This window comes from Rutilus rutilus (assembly GCF_951802725.1).
Source record: "Rutilus rutilus genome assembly, chromosome: 12".
Taxonomy (NCBI): Eukaryota; Metazoa; Chordata; class Actinopteri; order Cypriniformes; family Leuciscidae; genus Rutilus; species Rutilus rutilus.
The window spans coordinates 37,270,070-37,289,684 of record NC_140217.1 but is presented as its reverse complement, the minus strand read 5'-3'; the positions used below and the strand labels follow the sequence as shown (position 1 = coordinate 37,289,684).

At 38.9% G+C, this 19,615-nt stretch overlaps 1 protein-coding gene across 1 annotated transcript in view; it reads left to right on the top strand.

Annotated features, from left to right (window-relative positions):
* Window positions 1-14,846: 14,846 nt before the first annotated feature.
* Window positions 14,847-19,615, top strand: part of mmp24 (matrix metallopeptidase 24) — a 30,573-nt gene continuing 25,804 nt past the window's right edge. The window contains exon 1 of the mRNA XM_084425536.1: window positions 14,847-15,218. Coding sequence (XP_084281662.1) covers window positions 15,093-15,218 — 126 coding nt within the window. The 5' untranslated portion in view covers window positions 14,847-15,092. The remainder of the gene's footprint in view (window positions 15,219-19,615) is intronic.

Below are 19,615 nucleotides of genomic sequence, written 5' to 3'. Positions count from 1 at the left end.
AAGTTTATGTTCCTCTTTTTTTTTTTAAACCAGATTCTGCAAGCGTATAGTAACAAACAGCATTCTAGTATGTATTTTAAAAAGGCAAAAATGTTAAATGTTTTGAAATTCATATAGGTTAAATCAGTTACTGACTAAAAATGGTAGTGATGCTAACTACTCTTTTCAGTCATGGCAAGTAACGTGACACAATTCAGTTCAGTGAATTGTTTTGTTCAGAAAATGTTTCTTTAGCAAACTGCATTTTAATGTCTTTACTCGTTAGTGTTTACAGAATTTCAGAAAACTGCTTTTTATTAGTTGCATTAAGTGCAAATCTGTTTTTAAGCTTAATACCATCATCTTAATTGGAATCCTTGTTGTTTTGTGGCTGGCAACAACCACCCAGAACACCCTAGCAACACCCTAACAACCACCCAGAACACCCTAGCAACCACCCAGGACATCCTAGCAACTACATTGCCACAGCAAGCACTTCAGATGTCTGTTTTTCATTGCTTTTTTATTAGTTGCTTTCAGTGTAAATTGATGTTTAAAGGCCCATTCAGACTACTATACTATATTAGCATCCACACAAGTGGATGATATTGTTCTGTTTATTCTATGCGCGTGCTTCTTTGTCACTTTAAATGCTCGAGGATGGATTCTGATTGGCAGCTGGATAAAATCTTTCTAAAAAGGATATTTCTCTGTGCCGTTATTGTTAAAACTGTGGTGTGAACTCTTTATTATTATCTTTTATAGTCCTTGGTGTGAATGTACGGAGCCCCTAAAGGCAAACATTCTGCGAGAGAACGCAAAGTTTCTCAGAGGAACTCGACTCGCGTACGGCCGTTACCGGAAGCCAGTGATTATTACAAAGCTATATAAATATGGATATTTTTCTTATAAAAATGCACAGCTGTGCTTCAGAAGGCCTTTATTAACCCCCTGGAGTCATATGGATTACTTTTATGATGGATGGATGCGCTTTTTGGACCTTCAAAAACTCTATTCACTTCCATTATAAAGTTTGGAAGAGCCAGAATATACAGGTGCTGGTCATAAAATTAGAATATCATCAAAAAGTTGATTTATTTCAAGAATTCAACTTAACAGGTGAAACTAATATATTATATAGACTCATTACATGCAAAGTGAGATATTTCAAGCCTTTATTTGTTATAATTTTGATGATTATGGCTTACAGCTTATGAAACCCACGAAATCAAAATCCCAGAAAATTAGAATATTACATGAAATCACACAGTAATTACACAGTAATACCATGGTCATTGAACCAGGTTTTGGTTATTTTGGCAGTGTGGGCAGGTGCAAATCCTGCTGGAAAATGAAGGAAGCATGAAGTGCTCTGAAAATGTCCTGGTGGACGGCTGCGTTGACTCTGGATTTAATAAAGCACAGTGGACCAAAGTCCTCTTTTCTGATGAGAGCAAATTTTGCATCTCATTTGGAAACCAAGGTCCCAGAGTCTGGAGGAAGAATGGAGAGGCACACAATCCAAGATGCTTGAAGTCCAGTGTGAAGTTTCCACAGTCTGTGTTGGTTTGGGGAGCCATGTCATCGGCTGGTGTTGATCCACTGTGCTGTCCACTCAACGCAGCCGTCTACCAGGACGTTTTCAGAGCACTTCATGCTTCCTTCAGCAGACAAGCTTTATGGAGATGCTGACTTCATTTTCCAGCAGGATTTGCACCAGCCCACACTGCCAAAAGAACCAAAACCTGGTTCAATGACCATGGTATTACGGTGTAATTACTGTGTGATTTCATGTAATATTCTAATTTTCTGGGATTTTGATTTCGTGGGTTTCATAAGCTGTAAGCCATAATCATCAAAATTATAACAAATAAAGGCTTGAAATATCTCACTTTGCATGTAATAAGTCTATATAATATATTAGTTTCACCTGTTAAGTTGAATTCTTGAAATAAATCAACTTTTTGATGATATTCTAATTTTATGACCAGCACCTGTATATATATATATATATATTTTTTTTTTTTAAGATTTATTTTGGGTGATTTTTGCCTTTATTGTGATAGGATAGTATAGATTGGACAGGAAGCGAGGTGGGAGAGAGACAGGGGACAGGATTGGGAAAGGTCCACGAGCCAGGATTCGAACTCGGGTCACCTGGAGCACAACGGCGCCATATGTCAGCACGCTGCCCATGAGGCTATCGGTGCTGACAGAATTTTTTTTAATATAACTCTGATTGTGTTTGGCTGAAAGAAGACAGTCATAGGATGGCTTTTTTTTTGTGCAAACTAACCCTTTGAGTCTGATACTATCACCCTAAATGACATCCTTAATGTTTTTGGTAGAAAACTCTAAAAGATATTTCCCCTTAATATTCAGTTTTTTTTAATTAACTTGAATTTCTCAAGTAACTGCTTAAGTACTTTACTATAATTTTTATTTAGTTTAATTTTAAATGCTATATTTAGATAATAGTATATGTTACTAATAATATACTATCTTTCAGTAGTAGTTACTACTTTCAGTGTCTTGTGGTTTGGCAAGCAACATCATCAGCGCTGCGTAGTTTGTGAAAGTCCTCGCTTGACCAGAACATCCACATTCTTTACACATAACACACACTGAATACACTAGTGCAGTTTTCCACATGATCCTCTATAGAAACAATTAGTGTTTACAATCCACGTTCTCATTGTGACCGCCATAAATGTAATCATCACCTGCCATCAGGTTATATGAATACAGCTCTCATCTTCTGTAGATTATGTTCCGGTGTTATTGTAAACCATTAGACAACATTGCATGTCACTTTATATAATCATAGGGTGTGATTATAACTCATTGCTTCAGAAAGACATCTCGCTTCTTGTGTCAGTTTGTGTGTGTGTGTTACAAAAGTGCCTCTATAGCTAAATGCTTGTTTGGCGAGACTGTGAACTGTTTTATGATGGTTTGTCGGCTCATAGCTTGTAGGCTCCAAATGCAAGTTTTGTTTTTCTTTTCAATATAGTGGTCGCATAAAGCATCCAGACACTTAAAACCATTAAAGACTTGTATTGAAACCATTTTTGGTTCCCCAAATAACCTTTCAGTAAACAGTTCTACTCTAAAGAGCTAAAGAATCTTTTCCCACTATAAATAACCTTTTGTGTAATGGTAAGGTTCCATAGATGTTACAGGTTCTTCATGGGTTTCAAGAGTTTAGTCGGTCTGAGATGTCTAAGTAGGTCTTGTTTCCAACCGAAGTGTGCAGAAGTGTGTGGGTGGACTGGATTTGCATGCTTCAAACTGCTGACCTGCTTTGCTGTCTGTTAGAGAGTAACTTTACCCTCATGGTCTTATTTCAGCTACGGCCCACATCATTAACCATTCTCAAAGTCAAAGAGACTGAGATGTGTGTAGTGTTACAGCAAACCTCTAACCGGTAACTTACCTGAAAGGACTTTATGTTGTGAATGATGTGGTAAAAGCTCATTATACTGTTGTGTGTAGTTAGTTTGCATTTTGGACATTTCCTTGTGAAAATGTTCCTGTTATGAAAAGTTTTTCACAGCCTATTATGTGAGGGGACAGCTCAGCCGTTCTCTATTGATCAAACGATACATGACATCAGATCTGACCCTATTTACTTTCTAATTCGTTTTCCTGCTTTTATTGTGAGTGATTCATATTCCAAAGAACTGCATTTCTTCATAATCTGTAATCAAAATAAATAATTGCTCTTCCCCTGAAGTGATTTTTGTTTTCCGCTGAACTCACTTTGACCACATGGGCTAATGATCCAATCAATAAAGTGGATAATGGATGTTTTTAAATGCATTTAATGGATGAATTTAATTGCATTTTCATGGATAAATTGAAGTCCCGTCTTACATTATTTTCTCTCTGAAATACGTCATGTTACAGAAGTTGCATACAGGGAATTGATGTTGACATAAATCTAAAGGAAAAAAATTTAGGAAGAGGCAGATTTTATACATTGCAATAATGGAATGGATCATGAAACGTGGACATTTCAGACCTGAATGTGAGTTTGCATGAGGATGAATAATATTTTGTCCCAGGAATCAGGTCATGTTTATTTGAGCCTCCGCCTGCTGGAAACTAAAATGGTCATCGGAACGTATAGTGGCTGAAGATCAAGTTCAACCTTAAAAGCAACTTGACGCATCCCAACAGTAACGCTTTTTAACTTATTATTGCCATGACCTGCATTACAATAGTGTTAACCAAGATTAAAGCTGAAGTGTGTAATTTCTCTACCCTCAGTGTCACCAAACAGAATTTTAGAAATGATGATTTTCCCTTTTCCATTGGTCAGACCAACAGATAGCCCCGCCCCAATCTCACGCTATTGGTGGAGCCCCTTAAAAAAGCAGTTAACTATTGGAAAGTTTTCAGAGAATCTGCATTATAAAATAACTAGACTGAATCTAATCGCAGTTATTTGAGCTAACTGTAACAACTGTACAGTTTAAATTTCAATTGCATTTTGCCATTCAAATAATAAAGGGAATTCTAAGTGCTTAAAGAAATGCCATTAAATGTGCAATATTGTGTTTCCTTTTCCGGTGAAAGAATAAAGAATATGAAGAAAGAAAGATGCACTGTTATAAAGTGTGCAAAGATATTTATACGAAATGAAGGTTTGTGGGTTTAATCAAACTACATTATATTATATTATTTCATAGCATTAAAGTAAATCGTATGGGCCTTTAAAATGAGATTATGACATTCATTTTCAGCACAAAATACATGATAGTAACAGGTGTATACTATAACTTGGTCATGGCATGTGAAAATGGTTTTAGAAGCAAGTTTGATGACAAACATTAATCTGCAATGACTAATCATTTTACAGTGACACCCGGACCGTTTATTATAGTAAATATAGGGTCATTTGTTCATTTTGACATGAAGACCCATGATGTTCCAGGCGGTTTGACCTTTCAATTTTAAGATTCCCCCAAAAGGACAAGCTCAAAGGCCTGTATGAATACTGCAAAAGAAGCTTTTTGTGAATGTAGATGAACTGGTTTCAATCTGCTGACTGTTTTATGGTTTTGTTGTGTAAAGCCATCAGTGCATCATTCCAAGCCACGTCGGTTGTGTGTTGAAAGGTGTTTTGTTATTTGCTTTCTTTGCCAGACCTCCTCCCTCTCTTACTCGGAACTCGGTACATTGTTTCTCTGAGGGTCACAACTAATACATTTACTCTATTTTAGGGTGGAATGATGTCCTTACTTTAACCACACAAAGGTTTCAAGCACGAAGGTGATGACGTTTTCAATTAGAGACTGACGTTGGTATTTTCAATACGCTGACTGAAGTTACTGCCAATAGTTTAAATGTAAAAATGAAAGCAATCATTACTTTTACATCATCGCATTTTAAGCTTGCTGCTTATTTTATTCTGCATTTTACTTCAACAGCTTTCGATTTTTGTTAACAATATCTACTTTGTCCTTATAGCCGAATCCAGAGCTTTCTGTACGTTTGGAGCATCATTTTTTATTTGATTTTCTTGTTGTTTATAATTTTTTTAATCTCATTCAAAAGTTTGGACACATTTAACATTGTCCGCCCCGAAATAATGAATGAAGTAAATTAGTTTAAAATAAATAATACATTTAAAATGAAATGTATGTTTTTAAAGCCTTTAAACCCCTTTGATCTCATTAAACATGAAACGTTATAAATGTAATATTTATAATAAACATTAAGTAGGTGCTTCAAATCTCTTGACTTGTAGTGCACTTGTAGTTTTTCTTGATGCTTCCTTCCAGTATTGACTAGCTCAGTGACAAAGGCCTTTTTTCCCCAAGTCTCCTCTTTAACAAGCATCAAAGCCTCAGGAGACAGGGTGAGTCAAAGCTTGCCAGTTTTTTTCCCAGTCAACCACATTCACTTCCCTAATATGTCTGGTTACAGTCTGTGCACTCCAAAAGGTGTCTGAGTGCTTTGAAGTGCAACTGGGATGAAGATTTTTTTGTGGCCTTATACACAAAAATGTGATGCGATATGGACCGAGTTGATGACATTTGAAGGTGTTTTTTAGCTGAAGTATGTGGCTGAGCCTGTTGGCTGAAAGAGTGCCAGATATCTGTGTGTTTGAACAGTGGGCCGCTGCCTGAGAGAGGGGGGGAGGGGAGGGGGGGGGGGGGGGAGAGAGAGAGAGAGAGGGGGAGGGGGAGAGGAGGGGGAGAGAGAGAGAGAGAGAGAGAGAGAGAGAGAGAGAGAGCTGGTACAGTATGAGAGTGTTCATTCAGTTATGCCTCATAACTGCCAAGATGATTCATTCGTTCTGACAATTAATGTTCTGTCATGTTCCAACACTTTTATTTAATTTGAATAATACACAGGGATATTTGATTCACATTGGATGGTTACTTTGTCCTTATCCTTAAAAAGTTCAAATCCATTTTTTTTTTTTTTTATGGATTATTTTGTGTGACGTTCTAGTAGAGGAGTGAAGCTTATAAAAACTGTAAGGTTTCCTGGTCATATTTCAACCCAAAATCAAAAGAAAAGTATATAAATATTATATAAATATAAATATATATATTTAACCAGACATATTAGGGAAGTGAATGTGCTTGACTGGTAAAAAAAAAACTGGCAAGCTTTGACTCACCCTGTCTCCTGAGGCTCTGATATAGAGGAGACTTGGGGAAAAAAGGCCTTTGTCATTGAGCTAGTCAATACTGGAAGGAAGCATCAAGAAAAAAACATGTTTATATGCACTACAAGTCAAGAGATTTAAGGCACCTACTTAATATTTATTATAAATATTACATTTATAACGTATATATATATATATATAATTTTTACATTTTATTTAAAATGTATTTATTTATTTATTTGTTATGTATTGTGTATTGTAGTGTTGTAATGTGACAAACAATGTTTAACTCTTAAATGCATGAATGTTTCACCAGTCATTATTACATATTCAGGTCTTTGGCGACCCGGATCTAGATCTATCACGAATGAATCTCTAACCACCAAAATTGCAATCAGAATCAATATCAAAATCAGTATTTTGATAGCCGACAGCTTCTTCACCAGATCCACCTTCAAGTGACAGTGACACTAATATTTGATTTGGTACAGTACTTAAATCTGATGATACTTGTAGGCTATTCTTTTGTTTTATGCCTGGGATTTCCTGCGGTAATTATGAGTGAAACATCACGCCATCATTGTGTATCATTGTCTTATTGAGGAATAAAGGTGAATTGCACTTGAGTCATCAGAGATTAAATTATTGTTGTGCAGAATATGCGGGGGATGTTGCAACAATATATGGTTTCTGTGTTTTTTTCCAAGTCATCTAGGATTATTTTTCCAACAATAAAGTATAGGCCTATGAATAATGCAATGCTAATTGACATAGCATTTATTACAGTGTAGAAACTATAAAATATATTTTTTTGCCTTATTCTGTGATAAAAATGAAAAAAGTCTTTGTAATAGCATAAACCAATAATACAATTGTAATTAGGAAAATACAAATTTTTGGTTATTGTTCAGCAGTGTATTTGACAAAGGTCACAAAATATCATAATATTCTATTTATATACCATGGATTGGAACTATGTGTTGTACTGCCTTTAATGATGCAAAAAAGCTGCAGAAATACATCTAGATGCATTATGGTAATGACAATTTTGAGGATAATATCATGGAAATAATGCATTTAAAAAATGTCTTTATGTAAAATATAGCAAATATATACAGTATATAGTTTCTTTTTTTGTGAAATATGAGCCATATTTGTTTTTGTGTGATTCATCCAGAGAGATATATGGCAGTTAGAGGTTTACTTTAGATAATGTGCCACAGGCACTGTTTAATCTGTGCTGAAAGCTGGACACTGTAGAGGTGGGGCTGAAACTGGCTTTGCTGCGGCATGTTAAAGTTTTAAACCTAGCCTGTATGTCAGCGTTTGTTGTTGCTGAATCCTTGACATCCAGAATGAGAAAAACGTTATAGATTAACTCGGGTGCATCTAATGCCATACAAATCTAAATTGTTTCCACTTTATGCGAGTCTATTTTAAATAGGCTATGCGTTGACATCAATAACCGCTTAAAACAGAGGTGGCACTGTTGCCTTATGGAAAAGTGACTGAATTGGTTCAGAATACCCTGTATTATCTCTCTGTAAGTTATCTCTTATTTACGTCAACAACAACAAAAAAGTATTTATATGATTAAATCATTCCGGCAACATGTCATGGACCAAAATAGGGTCTATTATCCCTGTTCAATGCAAAATGTCTTGAAGTAGGCTACTTAAAAGTTCGTCACTTTAAATTTTTATTTTTTTTCAAAAAAAATTTTATTAACTTTTAATTGGTCTATACAAAAGCTTTGAATGTTGTCACGCCTACATTTGCCATCATGCATGTCTCATTCTCTGTTCACTGAGGACAGCAGTTTACCGGGTTACAGGGACCTCTGCTGGTCAAACACATATATTCTGGTTATGATTTGCATCCAGATCCAGAATCAGAAAGAGCTTTATTGCTAAGTGTGCTTGCACACAGAAGGAATTTACCTTTGTGTGGAAACTTCCAGTACACACATTTAAATATAACCAGGGCATCTAACTGTCCAGGAGGGAAATAGCCTGTGGGAAGAAGCATGTTCTAGTCCCTGTACTCTGAGGCGCCGTCCAGACGGCAGTAGTTAAACTGGGTTGTGACTGGGGGGAATGGAGTCTGTTGTAGTCTCCTGATGTCTGATTCGGTGGTTGAACCAAACCGGACAGTTATAGATGAACACAGGACAGACTCAATGAGTGGAACATGTGTCAGCAGATCCTGTGTCAGCAGATCCTGTGGCAGGTTGAACATCCTCTACCGTGTCAGTGAGATTTCTTTTCACGAAAGAAAGTAATACTTTCTTTCAGCAAAGATGCGTTTTTATCAAATAAATGCATAAAAATGTCTTACCGACCACAGACTTTTGAATGTAGTGTGCTAAAACATTTTTAACAATAGAGTATTTATAAGTTACATTAATAAACGCTGTTCGTTGTTTGTTAATAATGCATGAACTATTGTTAACGTGTTGGACCATCATTTCAAGAATGTTCATAAAGAGCAAACAGGATATGAAATTTAAGACTCAATGGCCTACATATTTCCCTGAAATTACCAGCGGATAAGGTTAGTTTTCCCAGAGCTCATCTGAAGCTGTTGATGGATTAGTTTCCTGCAGAAAGGCACAGTTGTAAAGCAGGATTAGGTAGGATTGTAGCATATGTGCACACCAGCAGTTCTCAAACTACAGCCTTCTACATTTCCAATGGAGTGTATTCTAAATTTTCTTCATCTAATGGTGGATTACAGGAAACCATTGATTTATCTGATGAATAACACCCACCATAAGACTGACGGACCTGCTGATGATTGACAGCTTTGTAGCTCCCGACGACCTTTAAGGGCCCAAAAGGAATACAGGAAGAAAAGATTGGCTTGATTAGTTTTCACTCCAATTGTTTTGGAACATGAAATCAGTTTAATGTTTCCCAGACCAAAGATGACTCACCAATAGACACACAAAATGCGTTTAACTGCTCAACCAAGGCCAGGTTCGTCATCGCACAAACAAAGTTAAGTGTCTGAAGTGCATCCGGACGCAGGGGTCCTGAATCAGTTGATTGATCCCATTTGGCACGTTGAGTCATGTCTCTCATTACCTATACACGGCTTTGGGCTTGGACTTTGGATTAATCTTTAAAACAGATATTTAAAGATGATGTTTAACAATGGAAGATACAGCATATGCACATTACTCTCTTATTACTTATGCTTTCATGACTGGTTCTGAATCAACGTTATATGTTTTACTGCCCTTTCAGCATAGTGGTGACCTTTCTTAAATGTCAGCAGTGAAACCAGCTCCAACCTTTTGTTTATTTCTGAGTGATTCAGCATCAAGAAAGGCATGCTAATAAAGCTTTGTGTTTTAAAAACAATTTGCCTCCACAATAAAATGCCTCAGTGTTGTTATCATTAACTATAACTAAAACTATTAAACTAAAACTATTAAGCATTGTTTTTGGTCATTGAAATAAAGCTGAAATAAAATAATATATAAGCCATGGAGGAGCGAAGGTATGATCCATAGAAGAGTGGATGGTGGAAGGATCCTTGGAGAAGCGGATGGTTGAAGGATCCATGGAGGAGCAGACGGTGGGAGAAGCCATGGAGGAGCGGAAGGATCCATGGAGGAGCAGATGGTGGGAGAAGCCATGGAGGAGCAGACGGTTGAAGGATCCATGGAGGAGCAGATGGTGAGAGCAGCCATGGAGGAGGAGTTGGTGGATCCATGGAGCAGAAGACGGTTGAAGGATCCATGAAGGAGTGGACGATGGGAGAAGCCAGGAAGGAGCGGAAGGATCCATGGAGGAGCAGATGGTGGGAGAAGCCATGGAGGAGCGGAAGGATCCATGGAGGAGCAGATGGTGGGAGAAGCCATGGAGGAGCAGACGGTGGATCCATGGAGCAGAAGACGGTTGAAGGATCCATGAAGGAGTGGACGGTGGGAGAAGCCAGGAAGGAGCGGAAGGATCCATGGAGGAACAGACGGTGGGAGAAGCCATGGAGGAGCAGACGGTGGATCCATGGAGCAGAAGACGGTTGAAGGATCCATGAAGGAGTGGACGGTGGGAGAAGCCAGGAAGGAGCGGAAGGATCCATGGAGGAACAGACGGTGGATCCATGGAGGAGCAGACGGTGGGAGAAGCCATGGAGGAGCAGACGGTGGATCCATGGAGCAGAAGACGGTTGAAGGATCCATGAAGGAGTGGACGATGGGAGAAGCCAGGAAGGAGCGGAAGGATCCATGGAGGAGCAGATGGTGGGAGAAGCCATGGAGGAGCGGAAGGATCCATGGAGGAGCAGATGGTGGGAGAAGCCATGGAGGAGCAGACGGTGGATCCATGGAGCAGAAGACGGTTGAAGGATCCATGAAGGAGTGGACGGTGGGAGAAGCCAGGAAGGAGCGGAAGGATCCATGGAGGAACAGACGGTGGATCCATGGAGGAGCAGACGGTGGGAGAAGCCATGGAGGAGCAGACGGTGGATCCATGGAGCAGAAGACGGTTGAAGGATCCATGAAGGAGTGGACGGTGGGAGAAGCCAGGAAGGAGCGGAAGGATCCATGGAGGAACAGACGGTGGATCCATGGAGGAGCAGACGGTGGGAGAAGCCATGGAGGAGCAGACGGTGGATCCATGGAGCAGAAGACGGTTGAAGGATCCATGAAGGAGTGGACGATGGGAGAAGCCAGGAAGGAGCGGAAGGATCCATGGAGGAGCAGATGGTGGGAGAAGCCATGGAGGAGCGGAAGGATCCATGGAGGAGCAGATGGTGGGAGAAGCCATGGAGGAGCAGACGGTGGATCCATGGAGCAGAAGACGGTTGAAGGATCCATGAAGGAGTGGACGGTGGGAGAAGCCAGGAAGGAGCGGAAGGATCCATGGAGGAACAGACGGTGGATCCATGGAGGAGCAGACGGTGGGAGAAGCCATGGAGGAGCAGACGGTGGATCCATGGAGCAGAAGACGGTTGAAGGATCCATGAAGGAGTGGACGGTGGGAGAAGCCAGGAAGGAGCGGAAGGATCCATGGAGGAACAGACGGTGGATCCATGGAGGAGCAGACGGTGGGAGAAGCCATGGAGGAGCAGACGGTGGATCCATGGAGCAGAAGACGGTTGAAGGATCCATGAAGGAGTGGACGGTGGGAGAAGCCAGGAAGGAGCGGAAGGATCCATGGAGGAACAGACGGTGGATCCATGGAGGAGCAGACGGTGGGAGAAGCCATGGAGGAGCAGACGGTGGAACCATGGAGGAGCAGATGGTTGAAGGATCCATGAAGGAACAGACGGTGGGAGAAGCCAGTGGGAGAAGCAGAGGGTAGAAGGATCCATGGAGGAGTGGATGGTGGGAGAAGCCTTGGAGGAGCAGATGGTAGAAGTGGAGGAATGGATGGTGGTAAAAAATCCGTGGATGATCCGAAGGCCAATGAGAGTTTAGAGCAACCCAGGAGACAGCCAGGAAGGAGGTGACCCACGGCGAAAATTATGGAGGGAGGAGCCAAGGTGGACACTTGAGCCCAACTGACAGCGGCGGGGACCGGCGGATCAGGGCTGATGGTGGAGACGAAGGGTTGCAGGGATCCAGCAGAGGCGGAGTCAAAGGAAAACAGCTAACCAAGTAAATACAAACTAAAAGTTCATGAAAGCAAAAACAAACAGGCAGACCGTGACAATTTTATATTATATTATATTATATTTTATAAACAAGTCCTTGACCAATCTTCTGTCTCTATTAATATAAATGTATCTTTAAAGATCAATTGATTAGTTAGCTAAACTCTATAACCAGTACTTATTCTCTGTAAAATGTCTGAAGTAGTCAGTGAAAATCAACCTTTCAATGTACAACAAAGGAACATTTTGGAACAACAAAGAAACATGACCTACAATGACATGCTTATTTGTACAATCTAGAAAAATGAGGTGTGAGAGTGAGAGACAGATGGATGAGAAGGTCTCTCTCTCTCTCTCTCTCTCTCTCTCTCTCTCTCTCTCTCTCTCTCTCTTCAGATCCTGTTTACAAATGGAGGCTGGTGGTTGGTGAGTGGGTGAAATGTGTTGGTCGTCTTGTCTGAGACGCACTGTTCAGTGTGGTACAGTGTTTTATGGGAACTCCACGATGACTTCATTGCAGCTTCACTAGTAAATTGAGGTGTTTTAAATACATATTTATTGCTGTTTTTATTTTTAATTGCTGAATGCAGTTGCTGTGTGTCATGTTAATTCCAGCTCTATGTCCATATGAACTAGAACTATTATGGGTCACATTATGCATTAATATGAAATTATATATTTTACATATACATACACACATATTTATTTAACCATATTTTGGGGACAAATTTGTTCCAGAAGTGAGCTAAACCACAAAAACTTGGGGACATCCTCATTTGTTAAAATGGCACACACACAAAATGTAAATGCCTTTATTTTTTCCTTCTTTTTTTTTTTTTTTTTTAAATGCATGCAGTTTTCTGGTAGGGTTAGGTTGTAGTATTTATAACTGCATATAAAAACTATAGAAGTCTATGCAGTGTCCCCATTTTTAAACGTGTGTGTGGTTCAGGTAAACCCTACGTTAATGGCCCCCATGAGGAACCCAGCTTATAAATCATACTAAATTATGTTTTTTTAAAATGTAAAAATGCAGAACGTTTTCTGAGAGGGGGTAGGGGAAAGCATATACAGTTTGTACAGTTTCAAAATCCTTATGTGTATGGAAAGTCCCCATAAAACATGGAAACCCAACATGTGTGTGTCTAACTGCTTTAACACAGCTCCAGATGGAGAGACTGTTAGAAATCAGGCCTCCCCTGCTGCTCATCTTGGAGCTCTGGCTTCCATCCCGTGGTTGTCACACCGCAGAGAGGAGCATCTCCAGGGCTGGCGTATAGGCTCTGCACACTGTGACCCAGATACACGGCAGCGCACCCAGAACACAACCTGTCTCTCTGACTTCCTATTCCTCCCTTCCTCGCTATTGTGTCCCTTCCCTCAGACACAAAGCCTGCTGATCCCTGAACAGTGAACCCCCAGTGGCCTTTGAGATGGTTGTTAAGATGAACATAATTTACTGCATCACTGCGTCAGGTAATCAAGGTTTTTGAACCACCTTTCATGTTAAACACACTGTATAACACTGAAGTCCAGTGCAACGATTGACGTTAACCAGCAAATTACAAATAATTATTTGTATCTCAGATGAAATGGCTTAAAAATGGCCATGATGACAGTGAGTTTTAGAGTACATGCATTTCATTTGATTTGCATCATATGTCTCAATTTGCTCTTTTGCAGTATTAAAGAAGAACACAAAGGCTGCGATTAAAGTAGCTATACAACCAATATATATATATATATATACTTTTTGGTACATTTATGTGGTTGTTTACATCTTATTTTTTAGTGAATCATTTGAAAGTGAAAGTGCTTGTTCAGTTGACTTAATTAAAATGAGCTAAAGCAACATAACTTAATTTTGTTGTGTTCAGTCCACTTAAATATGAAATGTTTCTTAACTTAGTGAATTTTAATTTTAAAATGTACTTTAAACAGTGTGCAAAACATGCCAAAAAATGGAGTAGCCTACATTTTACTTATTGTTATTTGTGTATTCCGATCCGGACCGATTCCTGAACGAATGACTCTTATGAACTGATTCTTTATAATGAATCATCGACTTGTTTGACGTGGTTACTGAATTAAGCTAAACTCAGTATCCTACTGTTTAAGTTAGTTTGTGTCCGATTCTGAACGAACCAAGCTCTGTTATTGTCATGAGACTTAGGCTACAGTAAATAAGTGCAATTACTGACATGTTACTTATGACAACACGTAATTAGTTGTAGGCTTATATTTCATAAAATTAATAAATAATAGGCTGCGTCACCACATTTATAAAGGTACCGATTATTTTGCATTTATGTCTGTGAAAACACACTTTTTTTTTTAAATCTAGATTTATTTCTGATTGGCTATGTATCTTTTGAGAAATCTGAAGTGATTTCTCGATTTGGCTGAGTGCGTAAATGCAAAAATAAACTTTTTTTCTTTATATATAGGCCTATTCCTCCCTCAAAGATAATCGTTAAGAGGAAGCATAACCCGAAGCGTTATCCTTTTTTTGATAACCAAACCCCTTTTATTGGAGGTGACGTGTAAAAGTGGCCTAATTGCCGAATTGTTTATTAAACGATTTGTTAAAACGAACGATTCAAAAGAACCGATTCGCTCAATGACTCGGATTCCGCGGGGCTGTGCGCGCTGACGGTGCTGCGTTCGCTCGAGCGCATCAGCGGCGCAGCATCATTTTAACGCACCACCTTGAGGAGACGCAACACAAAATGGCTTTGCAAATTTAACGCTCGACTGAGAAGAAACTCTCAAAGCACCATCAGGAATACAGGACTCTCGTTGTTTTTCTTAAATAACAAAGACCATACACAAGAAACAAGCCTGGAAATCAACGGCGGACGGTGGGGGGAATTAGGGGACAGTCATGGCGGGGGTGGGAGCCAGGGGGCGAAAGACGGGACTCCCGGGGTTCTGTTGGAAAACATGCTATTTCCACATTCTCTTTTGGGTCGTGTCTGTTTGTGGAGAAGAGAGGACCTTCATTGTTGAGGTACGTGGAAAGAGACGACATGTCCACCATCCTCACCTCCACTGGCTGCGCGTGAAAGAACCTGTTCCATTGAGCAACACGGATGCGTTATAGCGCACAGCGTTTGGGTATCTGATGGCCATTAGAATGAAGTATATATTCAAACGGGTTTATTAGCTGAAGTGGATCAAGCATATAATAAATTAATGATATAGGGATGCATAAATACATAAGTGAAATTAACAACCAAAGCATTTTTTTTAATACATTTAGTTTTTAATCGTTTTAAACAATTAATAGCTAATAATCACCATTAAATACATATACTTTATATTTAAAAATTCGTAGGCTACGCACCATACCCGAAAATTGTAAACAAGCATGATACTACTGGTAAAACAATAACAATGCACCCAAACATCAATATCTGAATACATTTAGTATATTCGAAAACATGATTATTTCATTTATATGATATTAATATGTTTGTATTATTCATTATGATTTGTTATTTTTAAGGCATTGTAGGTAGTGCAAAAAATGCAACAATAACAATGTAGCCAACCCATACACATGTGAATGAAATCTCATTATTTCTCTCTGCTTCGTTTTGCATTATATTCAGCCCCAGACAGACATTAAGTGTTTTATGTTAGCTCTTCCTGGAAATACAGCACACTGAAACCATTATCAGGTTGCCAGTAATTGGATAATTTCATTGCGCCACTCACTCCACATGCATTCCCTTATTATACCCTATATATCTTTGTTGTGAGCATCAAGCCTTTTTGCTCAGTGCAGTGTTAGATATAAGAGATTGAATGACACATCGGTCCTGTTCAAGATACGTGCATCTTATTGAGCAAAGATAGGACAAAGAGCTTCAGTTAAGATGGAGATTAGCTAGCATAATAATTTTCCTTAAGGACCCAATAACTGTTTTGAATGATAGAGGTTGCATTTATAGCCACGTAATGCTTTTGTTTTGATGTGCAGCTGCTGTTTTTGTGTGTGTTCCAAATATAGGTTCCTCAATAATTGATAGGAAAGGCATGGGAGCAGTTCTCCTGGATTCAGCTTTGTTGTGGCAATAGGTTACTTGGTGAATAGAGATCTCACCCATTACGCTGTCATGTCACAATATTTAAAGATAAAACATTTCTATATGGCATAAATTGCTTGCTAAAAGGCTGATTTTCACTGCTATTATGCAAATACAGTGGATAAATTAGATATACAAGGTGCACAAATGTTGTGATATGCAGCTTGCTATTATTGTATTGTGCAAGCAAACCAAAAGTATTTGTGGATATCAACATGCGTGAATCTCCTTTTTACTTTGACAGAATGATTCTGTCCTAAACATACACACATTTCAAAAATGACAATATTATAGATTCATTGATATTTGGTGAGTTGGTTGTTTCTGCCCATTTTCTGTTCCCATGCCAGGAGCGTTTTAACCCTCCGTTTCTTTGTTTCATTCATGAGTGTGACTCGCAGCAGGTGCTTCAGCATGATTGCACATAATAGCACTGATGCTGTATACTGATTCTTATGGGCACAATTTAGATTGATTGATTAATTAATTACTTACAAAACAGCATGATCAAATTTCGGGTGTACACGATTTTCTGCAAATACATTATTTAGCTTCATGACCTAATTTTTAAATTGCAATTCATAAGATTTGTGGTAGTCCCTAACTTGCATAAACTGATATTTACAGGTGTTTACATGATTCGTTTTCAACTAAAATCGGAAAACCTTTTATATGTTTTAGCCGTTCATTTACATGACAACAGCATTTCGGGAGCCTGAAAACGCAAACGTTTGGAAATGGGTTTCAAAGTGCAAGTTTTTGAAAACTGTACCGTTATCATCATGTAAACTACAAAAACACAAATTTGTGAAACTGTGACATCATGCGTATTACGTGTTCAGTCTGTATGTTTCTTTACAAAGTGACATCGCCAACTACTGGCCTGGCAGCAGAATGCAGCGTTTTTAGTCGTTTCTGCGGATACATGTGTACGGGGATCGCTTTGACTAACGTTGTCTGTACGTGAAAATGTTCAAAAATGCAAAGAAAAAACTTTTCCATTTTTAGTGCATCATTGTTGTGTAAACGTACCCTTAGAAAAAGTTCCTGTTAGATATCGAAAATGGAGGGAAAATAGGTTTCCGATGTCAGTATCCATTCAAAACGAAATAATCTGTTCATGATGATCCAGTTAACTGCTCATTCTGTTTTCATATATTAATCTTTTAAGACTAGACTATGATATCAGATTAGACCATATTATATAGATTATATCTTCCTATCTCAGCAGGCCACATTCTGCTTCACTAAATAGCTTCAATCATCAGAGATTCAGTGATTTGGATGTGGATTTGGATGTATTTGCTGTAGTTTGGTGGAGTTGTGCTGAACAAATACCAGCAGTAAATATGCTTTTTGCAGTACCAGTTAAGTGTGTCATGAGTTCTGGCCAACCATGAAGAAGTGTCTGTTCCTTTACTAAAACAAGTTAATGACAAAGAACCGGGCGGAGCTGCTTATGTGGAAAATGATAATGGTGATTAAAGATGAAACTCTGTTCTCTGCGAGCTTCAGTCTCATACTCTTAGGCCATGTTTACTCCTGGCATCAAGGTCGACCAGTGGACGACGCTAAATACAAGTGTAAACGGGGTCAAAAACGTTTTAAGCTTTTCCACTTAAGTCCACTTCCTGAGGTAATCGATAGTGCATTTGACCAGATTGCTTTCGTAGTGTAAACGCTCATGTGGTCGAATGGGTTCCAACAGCCACAAAAGACGCCTACTCTACTGACCTAATGCTTAAACATTATGGGAAGCCAGACAGGATTTAAACTTTGTCGGCTGAAGACCCAAGTTTAGTTTAGAGATGAAAAACGTACCAAGCACGGTGTTCTCTCACCATTCCTGATTTCTAACACGCTTTTTTCATGTTAAATATCCCGTTTCACATTATGAAAGTAAAATGGGTTGCACATGTCATTTCATGTTGACTCTAAACAAAGGCTTTGACTCTCGGAGGCGAATTGTGCCGAGCGTTTTGACTTGAATCTTAAGTCATTTGGATAAAAAGTGATTTGTTTAGTTAAAAGCATGTCAGTTATCTTTTCTGAATGTCGTTTGACAAGATGTGAATGACTTGGTCTGACAGTGATGTCTTAGTGTGCCGTCTCCGCCTGACATCCGTTTTAATGGATGACAGCTGTTATCTGCAAAAGACAGAGTTCACAGGGCAAAGAGAAGGTGGTCTTCATCAGAATATTTTCATCAAAGGCAAAGAATACATCACTATTGCTCACTGACAAAAATGTTAAAGGGATAGTTCACCCAAAAATGAAAATTCTGTCATCATTTACTCACCATTTCTTTTTTCTGCTGAACACAAAAGAGGATATTTAGAAAAATGTCTGTAACCAAACAGTTGATGGACCCCATTGACTTCCATAGTAGAAAAAAAAAAAAATACTATGGAAGTCAATGGGGTCCATCAACTGTTTGGTTACAGACATTTTTCTAAATATCTTCTTTTGTGTTCAGCAGAAAAAAGAAATTCTTACAGGTTTGAAACAACTTGAGGGTGAGTAAATGATGACAGAATTTTCATTTTTGGGTGAACTATCCCTTTAAGTGGTAAACTGTGCAATTACTTTTTCCTCAGTGATCAGACTTGTTTTAACAACCCAGCAATCGCATAGCAGCAACTTTCTTGGGTAAGCACCACTCACCGTTTCTTCAGAAAATGTCAATATCTAGTTTGTAGATGCTGTATTTAAGCGGGCCTGTGATATCGAACTGCTGTCTGCACATTAGAGGAATCCCAGCGTCTAATCTAATCAAAAAAGGCACAAAAAGCAAAACCTAAGCATTTTTGAGGTTAACTCATTGTACCATTGTGCTTTGTTTCATACAGAAAGTAGCTTAATAAGGCATAATGGAGCTTTTTGGTCATTTGGTGGTGGAGCTCTATATACAGTCATGCAGGATTTTCAGTCTGATTCAGTTCTATTCCTGAATTATCAATTGATTTCTCTATTCAAGCCCTGTGCAGATAGAAAACCTCTTTACCTTCATGTCACAGACTCTGAGAAGCTGAAACCCGGCGAGGTTAGATTGCCGTCTCCATCTGACAGTTTAATTTTAGCCACAGGAGCAGTTAAGCCCCACCAGTTTGTTGGATTTGAATATAAATGCTCAGCGGTTGCTTCCTGTAATGAACTGCACACATTTACTGTACAACAAAGACTCAGGACCATTATGAGGGAATTTATTCAGCTTTTAGAAAAGCTTCATTTTTCAAATGGAGATTTGAGGATGTTTTGGTGTGGCACTATAGTTCAGCCGGATTGTGAAGCATGCTTGGTACCTTTATTGGCGTTT